This window comes from Psammomys obesus, unplaced genomic scaffold (assembly GCF_907164565.1).
Source record: "Psammomys obesus unplaced genomic scaffold, mPsaObe1.curated_primary_1811, whole genome shotgun sequence".
Classification (NCBI taxonomy): Eukaryota; Metazoa; Chordata; class Mammalia; order Rodentia; family Muridae; genus Psammomys; species Psammomys obesus.
Window position 1 is genome coordinate 26,489,225 of NW_026595981.1, and position 11,708 is coordinate 26,500,932.

At 53.9% G+C, this 11,708-nt stretch overlaps 1 protein-coding gene across 1 annotated transcript; it reads right to left on the reverse strand.

The window, feature by feature from the left end:
* Positions 1 to 1,807: 1,807 nt before the first annotated feature.
* C1ql1 (complement C1q like 1) lies at positions 1,808 to 9,710 on the reverse strand. The gene is made up of 2 exons (XM_055620157.1): positions 8,947 to 9,710; positions 1,808 to 2,623 (listed from the first exon to the last, which is right to left on the reverse strand). The coding sequence occupies exons 1-2, from the start codon at positions 9,541 to 9,543 to the stop codon at positions 2,444 to 2,446; spliced, it is 777 nt and encodes a 258-aa protein (XP_055476132.1). The 5' UTR covers positions 9,544 to 9,710; the 3' UTR covers positions 1,808 to 2,443.
* Between the last annotated feature and the right edge of the window lie 1,998 nt (positions 9,711 to 11,708).

Consider the following 11,708-nt stretch of genomic DNA (forward strand, 5'->3'; position numbering starts at 1 on the left):
GACATGACTGGCATGTTTTCAGTTGTAACAGAGGTCCTGGGCCAGTCCTATGGCCTCTGGGTTAGGGTAGAACCACCCAAGTATGGTCCCTGGGTAGTTTTGAGCCAATGTGGCTATTAAAGAATCAGAAGCAGCTGTGGACATCACTGGGGGACAGGAGGAGTGCTTTCTAATCTAATCACACTTCCCACGGAGACTCAAGTTTCCATCCAGACCTGCCAGGGGTTTTATTGGGTTTGTGGGGACCCGCAGCTTTCAATCTCCAGATCCCACAGGGAAGGAGCAAGCATTAAACTAATTTTATTAAATGGCCACAGCTGGCAGTGGGGGGGGAAATAGAGGAGAGAAGGGAAGATAAAGAAAGCCATTCAAATCTGCCAGCCATGACAAGGGTCCATACATGGGGTCTGGCCAGGAGGGTGGCTACCCCTCCTTCCTGTCTCTCCAGCTGAGCCAGACTGGGAAGCCAGATGGCACCTTTCCTCAATGTAGAGCCTTGGCGTCCTCCAAAAGCCCCACCCCATGGCTTCGACCCATGGCAGATGCTTATTAATTCATCAGGCCTCTGTAGGACTGGGAATGGAAGGAGAACGGGGGGAGGGGGGCTGCCCCAATGCCAGCCTCAGCTCTGCTTTGAAAATGCCAGTTCCTTATGAATATGGAGCACTGGGTGGGAGCACTGTCCTTGGCTCAAATGTTGGCATTTGCCTGTTGCTAGCCCCGTGGTCTTGGCAAGCTACCTAACTTCTCTGAGGTTATTTCTTTATCTAAAAATGGATAAGATAGCCAGATGTAATGCAGAGCACCTGTAATCCCAACTAGAGGAGAAGCTGAAACAAAACAATCAATTGAGCTCAGGAGTTCAAGACCAACCGGGGCAAGATGGTGAGAGACCCCCACATCTCAAATATATCATTAAATATTAGCATCTTTGGCCATGCGAGAACTTTCCACGCGCCCACTCTGCACTTCACACATATCTGTGAGGAAGTATTTACAAGGTTGCTGACACAGGGTCTGACACACGGTGGGTGATTTCTAGATATCAGCTATAATTATTTGGAAATGGCCTGTTTGTGTATTGCAGCCTCCCAGTTACAAGAGGGTGAAAAGAGGAAGTGGCCGGCCAACGAGACTCGGTGTGGCTTGGATTCAAGTGCAATTTACAGAACTTCGCAATGCTGCCACTTTAACGTCCATGGAAGAAAACCTACCCATTCACCTCACTCCAACTTGGGTGTGAGAGTATCCAAAAGCATTCTTCAAACTTTATAAACGGGAAGGGCAATGTACTTTGGGCCGTGTGCATCAAACCTCTTTAACCTTCAATCTGAGAGCATCGGATCTCCTTTTCCACAGTTTACTGGCGGAAAAAACAACACAAAACAAAACAAGGGGCTGGAGAGATGGCTCAGTGGTTAGGAGCACTGACTGCTCTCCCAGAGGACTCAGGATCAATTCCCAGCACCTACATGGCAGCTCACACATGTCTATAACTCCATTTCCAGGGGACCTGATGCGTTCACAAAGACATACGTGCAGGCAAACACCAATGCACATAAAATTAAAATTAATAATACAATTATTTAAAAAAAAAAAAAAAAAAAAAAAACAGGCCCTGAAGCAGTGATCGGACCAAAGTCAGCCAGCTTTTAGTGCAAAGCTGGTCCTTTCTGTGGCTTTCACCACATGGCATGGCACACAGTATCAGGAACCTAGGCTCCCCGGGTTAAAGGTTGCCTGTACCTTGTTCACAATGTTGGCAATAAAAAAAAAAAAAAAAAAAAAAAAAAAAAAAAATGGCGCTTTACCACCACATAAGGTGTGACTGGATTGCTTCCCACTCAGCTGCCCCTTTGGGCTGCGGTGAGCGTCAGACCTTCTGGCCCCTCCCCTCCTGGAGCAGCATTCCTTGCCAGTCTAGAGGACAGGGGCCTGGGGTGCCACCTACAGACTTCCCCAGGGCACAGACTGAAATCCCCACGGGGTGGAAATGTTTTTATTATAGCTTTGGTCAGACCGGGCGCAGCTGTTCCAGGGTTTTGTGGGTGCTGGGAAGCTATCCGGCCCCTAAGCAGCTACTCACCAAGGCAGGGTCACCCTGCAGGAAGCCACCGCGCCAACTCCCCGCCCCCCCCACTGGGAGGAGGGGGTGGGCAGTAAACAGTCCTATTGTACAGGCGTATACAGTGCAGGCTGGGACCAGGAAGGCAACCTGCCCCCCGGGCCGGAACTGCGTGCGGGGAGAGGGGGCCTTTGTGCTCCGTAGCTTAAAGGCCTGGGCTGGGTGGTGGAGGCGGTTTAGGGGCGATTCAGCCTGGGAGGGTCGGCAGCCTGCACCAGGCAATTTTGAAAATGAGTAGGGAATGGGTTCTTGTTTGCCTTTCCCCGAGAGGGCAGACCCAGGGATGAAGAGCCACGGATGGAAAAAAGATGCAGGGGCTCAATCCGAGTAGATGATGAAGCCAGAGAAAGTGCTGTATTTGTTGCTGTTGCCACCGTGCGCTTTGCCTCCGTCCAGCTTGATGAAGACCTCATCGCCAGCGTCCAGATGCAGGATCACGCTGTTGCTGGCATAGTCGTAGTTCTGGTCTGCATCCTGGGCAATGGCGCTGGCCCGTACCTACGGGGGTGCGGGTGGGGGAGGATAGGCATGGGAGGTGGGGCAGTGTGAGAGGGGAAGGAGGTGAGGCAGCCACATGGTGAGATCGAGAGGCTCCAAAGCCCAGCTTTCCAGCCATTCAGGGCTTTGGCCAGCTTTCCCCTGTCATCCCATCCTCAACCCCCTTCTCATCATGCATAATATTGTTTGGGAGCAGATACAGAGGAACCTGGATTCTAGGGCAGGGCACACCCGGCCTGGAAATTGAAGTCCAGATGGAATCTTTCTCTGTGACTCCTGCGGGTCTTACCATGTGCCTGCTGCCCACCTCAGTGCCCCAGGATGGCCCGGTTTGGAAGCTCTCCTTGCATAGACAGCTACTTTGCACTACCTGAGATGGAAGATCTTCCCTCTCTCTTTAACATTATTTTTTTAAATGTATTTTAGCTTTGAGACAGAGTCTCTCTATTATGTAGTTCTGGCTGTCCTGGAACTCGCTTTGTGAGCCACCATGTGGTTGCTGGGAGCTGAACTCAGGGCCTCTGGATGAGCAGACAGTACTCGTAACTGCTAAGCCATCTCTCCAGCCCCTTGCTTTGGCATTCTTTCCTCTTAGCTTCAATAGTGAGCATGTTTCCTGTCTAGCACCCCCACCTGTTCTCATGTCATTGGATGGACAAAGGATACATGGAACTTGGCCACATAGGTGAAGCAGCAGACTGCTAGGAAGGAGCTGTCCCGGAACCAGGGCTGGGCCTTTGGTCTTATCAAGTTCATTCCAGAGTCTTTTCACTGAGGCACTGAGACTCACGGACTGGTGATTCTTTCCCTCCTAGACCTCACTGCCCAAGGCCTCTGAAAGTTGTAGCTACTATATCCCTGGGACAATTACCCTGGCCAAAGGACTTCAGCTCTTCATGTCTCATCCCCGGACAAGAGAGAAACAGGATGTGTAGAAAGGAATCGGGGCCTTACATCCTCTGTGGTCCTTGTCTTGAAGGGGGATGACAGAAGGAGGAGATGGGGCAAGGCAAGCACCAGCATTGGGATGTGAAGGTTGAGGTGACTTTTGGCGGCTCTGGCTGCTTTTAAGTCATTGAATTATCTGAATTATCTAATTCAAGTGGTTGAATTATCTGTGGACGTTTCTGAGGCCATAAGAGAACTAAGCTTTAGGACCTAGAGTCTCCTTAAAATAAAGGATAAAGAACAGGAGAAGAGAGGCTGGAGAGTTGGCTCAGCGGAGAAGACTGCTGACCATTCTTCCAGAGGACCCAGGTTCGATTCCCAGGACCTGCACAACAGCTCACAACTGTAACTCTAGCTCCAGAGGATCCTATGCCCTCTTCTGGCCTATGAAGGCAATAGACAAACACGTGATTACATACATACATACAACACCCATACACATAAAATAAAATACATTTTAAAAATTAAAGAGAGAGGAGCCGAGCAGTGGTCACGCACAGCTTCGATCACAGCGCTCAGGGGACAGAGGCGGGCAGATCTGTGAGTTTGAGGGCAGCCTGGTCTCCATAGTGAGTTCTAGGACAGCTAAGGCTACACAGAGAAACCCTGTCTTGGAAAACCAAAGAGAGGGATTAGAATGGCTAACTAAGTGGCTCAGCAGTTAGAACACTGGCTGTTCTTCCAGAGGACCAGAGTTCAATTCCCAGCACCCACATGGCGGCTCAGACCTGCCTGTAACTCCACTTCCAGAGCTTCTGACAACCTCACAGACATACACACATGCAAAACAATAATAAAATATTAAAAAGAAAAAAAACAAAACAATGAGAGAGAAAGCAGTGGGGAAGGCCATGTAGAAAAGGGTTCTCAGGCAGGCTTTTCCACAATCCCCCTCTATCCCGCTCCTTCTCTGAAAGCAGCACCTGCAGCCCCCTAGCCCAAGATTAATGTCTAGGCTGAACCCAAATCACAGCTGACAGTGGGGGAAATAGAGGAGAGGAGGGCTAAAACAGCTGATTCAGCAGCAATGCCTAACCAAAGAAGGGCCCAACACACCTGAACGCAGCCCTCCCGAAAGCCAATGTCCTTCCAGCCTTTGCCCTCTCCTTAATCTCTTCCCCAGGCTGGGCTGGAACATGGATTATAACTGGGAAAACATCTCCTAAAGGAGGCCGGAGAAGGGGTTGAGGAGCTATCACTTCAGTCCCCAGGAACCCACACGGGAGCCGGAACCGACCGCTGCAGGCTGTCTTCTGTCTTCTTCCACACCAAGAAATGCCATGCCTCCCCACAATAAATACATATAATGAAAATTTAGAGGCAGGCCTGACAGTAGTGGCGCACACCTTTAATCCCAGCACTCGGAGTCAGAGACAGGTGGATCCCTGTGAGTTTGAGGCCAGCCTAGTCTACAGAGTAAGCTCCAGGCCAGCCAAAGGCTACACAGAGAAACCCTGTATTAGAAAAACATATAAGGTGGGAGGAAACTAGGAAGAGACTGTTTATCTAAGCCTTCAGTTTGTCTGTTTAGAAAACTGAATGAGAAGTCCCTATCTCACTGCTGCCACCTTTACAGCAGCCTTTAGGTGCTAAGGGGGAAAAAATTAAGTCTTGATAGGGCTTTAAACCAGCACAGAGGAGCTGAAAGCAGGCAGCCAACTTCTGTATTGTTCCCTGGGCCCTAATCCTGGCAGTATTTATTATTACACATGCACTTCATTATCTTTGCTAATAAATTACTACTAATAACAATTATTTTTATTACCCAGATTAATTTAGCCTTAACTCATTAAAACAGTGCTCTTTAATAGCCAAATCCATTAGAACACTGTCATCCGTCAACAGGAATCTCCTGGTGATGTGACAGGCATCAGAACTGTTATGCTTATGTTTATTATTTATTCATCACCATGATTGTTGCTGTAATTATCCTAATTATCCATGGAAGCAGCAAGAATTTATGCCCTTCCATCCTCAGACAGTAGGGGATCCTGAAATGAAACCCAGGGGTCCCACATCCTTACCCAAGACTGGAAGCAGGGGTGTCCAGCTCCTCTTGGGAGCCCTAGTGAAGATGGGAAAAATTGAAGTTGCCATGGAAGCCAGAAAGCAGCCTGTGCCTTGTTAGGAGGGACTGCCAAGAGGGGAAACCGAGGTAGTGCTTTGACCAAGGGAATCGAGTTGCTAGGGTATAGTCAGGAAAAGTGCTCCTATCCTCAGTCCATGCTGGGGTCTTGGACATGAAGGTACAGCTCCCAGGAGTTGCCAGCCTGATTCATAAAGTGATATTGGCTCATAGATTTACTTGGTCCCTTCTATGCCAGGTAGTAGGCTCTATGCTGTGAATGGTACCAGAATCTGTTTGTTTGTTTGGTTGGTTGGTTTGCTTTGCTTTTCTGAGACAGGGTTTCCCTGTGTAGCCTTGGCTGTCCTGGACTTGCTTTGTAGACCAGGCTGGCCTCGAACTCACAGAGATCTGCCTGCCTCTACCTCCATGAGTGCTGGGATTGAAGGCATACGCCACCACCGCCCGGCTGAATCTAGAATCTAGAAAGAGTGGTTGGGTCTCTTTCTATCCTCCAGATGAGAGGCTGATCCTCAGTAGCTTTTTTATAGCACAGTCCTCAATTTATATATCTCTTTCAGCGTTTGTCCCCCAAGCCGTCACCCATGTGTAGTCCTCACCTCGCTATTCCCCCTTCCCTGGAAACACAGCATCTGACCACTGGCATGTCCTCATACAGCCTGGCAGTGTAGCCGTGCTTATCAATCTGTGTCCACCCTGACCTATCTGAACCATAGATATGGAGGTAGTTGTGGGCAGCTCAGCTGTCCTTAGACTAGAACCCTTTCCTCAGGCTCCTCCTCCTAAACACCAGTACCAGGTGCCATTAGAGCGGGAGTATTAACGCAAAGCTATCCCTGTGGATGGGGACCAGTGGGTCTTACACGAGGATCCTTAGGCACCAGGCGTGCAGATGGCAATCCCCATCTTGCCCAGGGAAAAACCAAAGCCCAGACTGGAAACCTCTTTGCAAGCAGGAAGCCCAGAACTAACTCAAAGCCCACGATGGCCTCCGATCCTGGCATGGCATGGAAGGTGGCACGGCATGGGGCCTATCCTCTGGCCCCACCCACTGTGCCCCCCCCATTGTTTTCCCTGCCCACTTAAATTTCTCACCTGCCTTCCTCTACACTTGGCCCTCCCCTTCCTCCTTAGTGGCGTCACTTAACTTGGTGAACAGAGATAGATTCCTTCCTGCCAAGTGGTTCTGAGCTAGGGTAGGACCGACCCATAGAAACACCCTTCCCAGAGTGTTTTGGAGACAGATGTTGCCAGATGCATGCCCAGGCCCCCTTTAACACAGTACACACTGAGCGTGTTATCATAGTCCGCTATTGCCATCTCCACTACATAAGCCATGAAGTCCTAGAGGGCAAAGGGGCTAAGCCCTGGGTGCCAAAAAAGGCCTCAAACCTTGTTTCCTATTGGGGTCACAGTGAATGCGCAGGATGATTGGTGAGATTCAGCAAGCCTCTTGGACAATCTGGAAGACGTCACAAGAGGCTGCAGACTTCATTGCCATTTTTTGTTGTTGTTGGTTTTTGTTTTGGTTTGGGACATCTTGAGTAACTGTTAATGTGTCTTTGAACCCCTGAAGTGAGCCTCTGGTAGCTTGTGGTCTCCCCCCCTTCCGTTGAACTCTCCATGAGGCTCTGCTAACACCCTGCTCTGCTGGAGGTGAAAGAAGGTGTTGGAGAAGAGACTAAGGCAAGTGCCTGCACTATGAGCTCACGCTATCTTTTATTTTGGGAGCCTCTACATGCCCTATGGCTTCGGACCCCTTTAGTGGGCAGTCTAAGGCCAGACTAGGGCCTGGTGACCACTCTTCAATCCCAGCAAAGCCCCCAGTCCCTTCAGTCTCAGCTTTGGGCCCGCTCAAACTTTCTTTGAGGGAGGAAGAAATTCCATCAATGAAGGTGACATTGCTGCATGCCTTATTGGTGATTAATAAGGGAACTTGGGCTGTCTGCAGAATGAGCCTTTGCTGGATGCTGGAACCTTCCTATTTGGTCAGGAACCAAGGACAAAGAGGAGAGACACCAGAAGCCTGATACACACAAATAGAAGAGACACATAGCAGTAGAGGGGGAGGGAGTGTGGACCCAGAGAAGAGAGACAGAGATGAATGGCAGATTCCGGTAAGAAATGGTCAAGAGACAAGAGAAAAAAAGAGGCAGAAACTATACTGGGGACTGGGAGGCGCAGGCAGAAGAAAGAAAAAAAAGAGGACAGACTTCCACACGGATAAGCTTTCTCCCCTCTCCTATCCCCAAACTTTGCAGATCCCAAAGCAGGCTGGTGCTGCAGTGGGAGGGGTTCCGAGAAGATCTGGAGTCTCAATTGCAGGGGATTCCTTCCAACTTCCACTAGCCCACCCCACAGTTCTGACCCTGGCCTCTGCTAAAAGAAGGTTCGGCCTGACCACGCCCCCAGGGTGGGGCTCGTGCAACCCAGAGGTGAGAGTGCAGAGAGCTGGGAACCGAGGGTGGGTGGTTCCGAGGACAAGGCAGCGCTTCCGCCGTCCCTGTCTCAGACACGGGCGCTCCAGGGAACGAAGAGGACCCTTCCAGCTCCCCACCTTCTGGGACACTGGAGGAGCTGCACCTGGAGACCTTAAGGAGGGGCGTTTCCACCATTCCGCCCCGCCCCTGGAGGAAACTTTTCCCCTGAGGCGCTGGATAGCTCCGGCACTCCGGGGAAAAGGTTGCGCATTCCAGGGGGGTTGCAAAGCGTATCAAATCAGCCCGGTGGTTCCTTCTCTACAGCCAGGGATGTACTGCAGCCAAGGCTATTGGGGACCGGACTCCAACTGCCTTTGTACCCAAAACATTTCCCACTGCCCTCCTCCTCCTGAGCGCACAGCCACTCCTCTTAGAGCCCTCCGGCGCGGAGACTGCTTCTCCTTACCCGTTCCCTAGAGCGCATCCTTGCTGTTCCCTTAAAGCCGGTCGGCGTCAGCTTGAATTTTAGCTCTCAAGTGAAATCAGTCTGAATCAGCCTCCCAAGGGCCAACCCCCAAAGGACCAGTCCGTGCGCCCTAGAGCCCTGTGATCTGACTAGTTGGATTTATCTTTACGCATTTCCACTCCGCGGGTGCCCTGTAGCTTTTGCCTTAGAGCTGGAGCCCAAGGGCTGAAGAGTCAGGGGTGCCCCGCTAATTACAACCATTCTTCACGCCATAGTTAAGGGGGGCCGCTTTAGGGTACTCTACCTGGCTTACCTGTCGACTCTGACCCAATCAATACACATTCTCCCGGGGCTCCCTGGGTGCCCTGCCCCCAGGTCAGCCCCTTACCCCCTCATGGCCCACCTGGCCGTTCTTGCAGAGGTCCGCCCACATACTGGTGCCGTCGCCGCCGCGCATGAGGACGTGGTAGGTGAAAAAGTAGGTGCCAGGAATATTGCATGTAAACTTGCCGCTGGCCGCGTCGTAGTTGTTGCCCAGGTTGGTGACCACGTCGTCAAACTTGAGCACCTCGTAACCCTCGTGAGGGTTCTTGAGGCCGGCGTAGAAGGCCACGCGTGGCACCGTGGTATAGGTGGCCGTGCTGATGGCGCCGCTGCCTCCTGAACCAGGCAGGCCAGGAGGGCCAGGCTTGCCTGGTTCACCCTTCTCTCCGGGCGGCCCCACAGGTCCCGGAGGACCCCGGTCCCCTGGAGGCCCGGGGGGGCCCGGCTTGCCGGTGCGGCCCGGCTTCCCCTGGGGGCCCTGCACCAGCGTGGAGGGCGGGGGCGCACCGCTCTGCTCGCTCAGAGCGTCGCCGCCGTCGGACCGCGCGCCGGCGCCGGGGCCCCGCGCGGGGTAGGGGTCGCACACCATGCGGCAGGTGCCCAGCATCTCATAGTGGCCGTCCGGGCCGCCCGAGCTCACCAGCACGGGGATGAGCACCACCAGCACGAGCAGCATCACCACGCCCGCGGCGGCTGCCAACAGCGTCTTCCGGCCGGCGCGGAGCCTGGGGAGAGCCGGGCCACCCGGCCGCGCCGTCGGGGCAATGGTGCCGGCGGGTAGGGGGCGCGGGCGCGACGCCCGCGCTCAAGGGCGGTCCGGCGGGGCTGCGGGCATGGGGCCGGGGCCCGGGCGCCGCGCTGCGCTGTTTGCGCTGCGGAGCCCAGCAGCCGGCTCCGGCCTCGCGCTTCCCTCCCGCTGCGCTGCCCGACTGAACGCGGCGGCCGCCGCCTCCCGCCTCGCGCGGAGCTCCTCCCGCCTTCCCGGGCTGGGGCCACGCCTCCCCGGTTGGGCCCCGCCCACCCGCTCCGCTGGGCTCGGAGAGGGCGAGGGGTGGGGCTGCGGGCGGGACGGGCGCCTAATTGGGCCGCGGAAGCCTAGAGGCGGGAGGGGCGGGGCTTACGAGACCCGGGTGGGCGCCACGGAGGTAGCTGGATGGTGAGGCTAAGAATTGGAGAGGGGCCTAGAGTTAGGAGGATCCCAGAGGGAAAGGGTGAGATGGACCAAAGAGCAAACGGAAGGGAGAGCCACGGGGAGAGACGGGGAGCTCAGTGTGGCCTCGTCACAGATGTCCCGAGGGTTAGTCCCGAGGAAAACCGTGACAGAGGGGCAGAGGACTACCACCTGCAGGAGGTTGAGGGATGCGACAACCCCCCCCCCCATCTGCAGGGGACAAAGCTGTGCTGACTGAGGTACAGAGTGAGGGGGTAGGACAAGAAAGAGGGACAGGATGAGGGCTAAAGCCTGGAAGGAAGACTACGGAGGGCCCATTCCTTAGGCCCCCCAGGCCTAGCATCCGGATAACTTGTCTGGATCTTTTGCTTTTAGGATGCCCAGAGGGATCTCCGAATTCTAACAGCAGCCTCGGCTCCCTCGCCCCACCCCACCCCCGCCCCTGGGGCTATCCGCTGGGCTGCCTCTACCTGGGGCCTCTTCCCCGCGGCTTCCTCTGATCTCAGCTCCTAGCTAGACAAGGGAGAAACAAGAAACAAGGACCCTGAAAAGATGAGGGACCGCCCCCCCCCCCCCCGTGTCTTCTATTAACGCTGACCGGTGCCTGATAGTGCTGCATTTTCTAGCTACCAGAAGAGGAGGGCTGATCGCTCCTAGCCCCTTTAGGGGACCCTCTAACCCTTACCCTATCAGGTCGTATGAGGCTCTCTTCTTCCTCGAAGGAAGGCATGAAGTGTTTTGGTTGCATAAACTGAAATGTGTCAAAATATCTGTCATGTTATTTGAGGCCCAGCTCGCTGCTGCTGCTGTTCCTCCTTCACCCTCCGTCATCCCAAGAGGGCTGCGTCTTCCCCAGGCCTCTGGCCACGGTAAACAATGACACTCCAGCTTTCTTTTTGCCTTCAAGACTCCTCCCAGCTCACACTCCCACCGCCGGCCTTCCCCTGTCCACTTGATTCCCTGACTATTCCAAAGATTGAGACTAAGGGACGCTGAGTAGCCAATGGTAGGAGTGGGGGGTGGGCAGGTCGCTGTGAGCGAGGACCTTGTAAGTACTAACCCAGGTCAGAATGACGTCCGTCACCAAGGAGGAGGAAGCTAAAGTGGACTGTGTTGGATGCTTCGTATGTAGGATCTCATCTGATCTTCGCATCAATCTAGTTATAAATCCCACCATTATCCTCATTTTACAGATGGAGAACAGAAGCTTTGCGAAGTTAAAAAAGATTTGCCCCCAAGTCACGAAAGTTAGATATGGCGGAGGTGGGATTCAAGCCCGCAGCTTCGCTCCTCCCTGTTCCAATCTCAACGCAACAGGGTCCCTGGGGACGATTTATTGTCTAAAGTGCCAGGTGATGCGAGAATGCCTTAGGGCCGCTGAACTTCTCCAGGCAGACTCAGGCCCGGTAGCCCTCAGCTGTCAGCGGCCTCCTGGTTCCCGGGGACAGTTTCTTAAGCGTGATTCCCTTAGCCACGGGGCTGGTGACCCGAGGGGCACGTGCGCGGGCATGGGAGTATGATTTATCCAGACCCCCAGCCTCCAGCACGCGCGCTCGAGCCCCTCGACCCCTAGGCTGCTGGCGTTCGTTGGCTGCCCAGAGCCGTGGCTTGGCGGGCGGGGGAAAACCCACCAGCCTGCGGTGGCGGAGGGCTGGCGGGGAGAGGGGGCA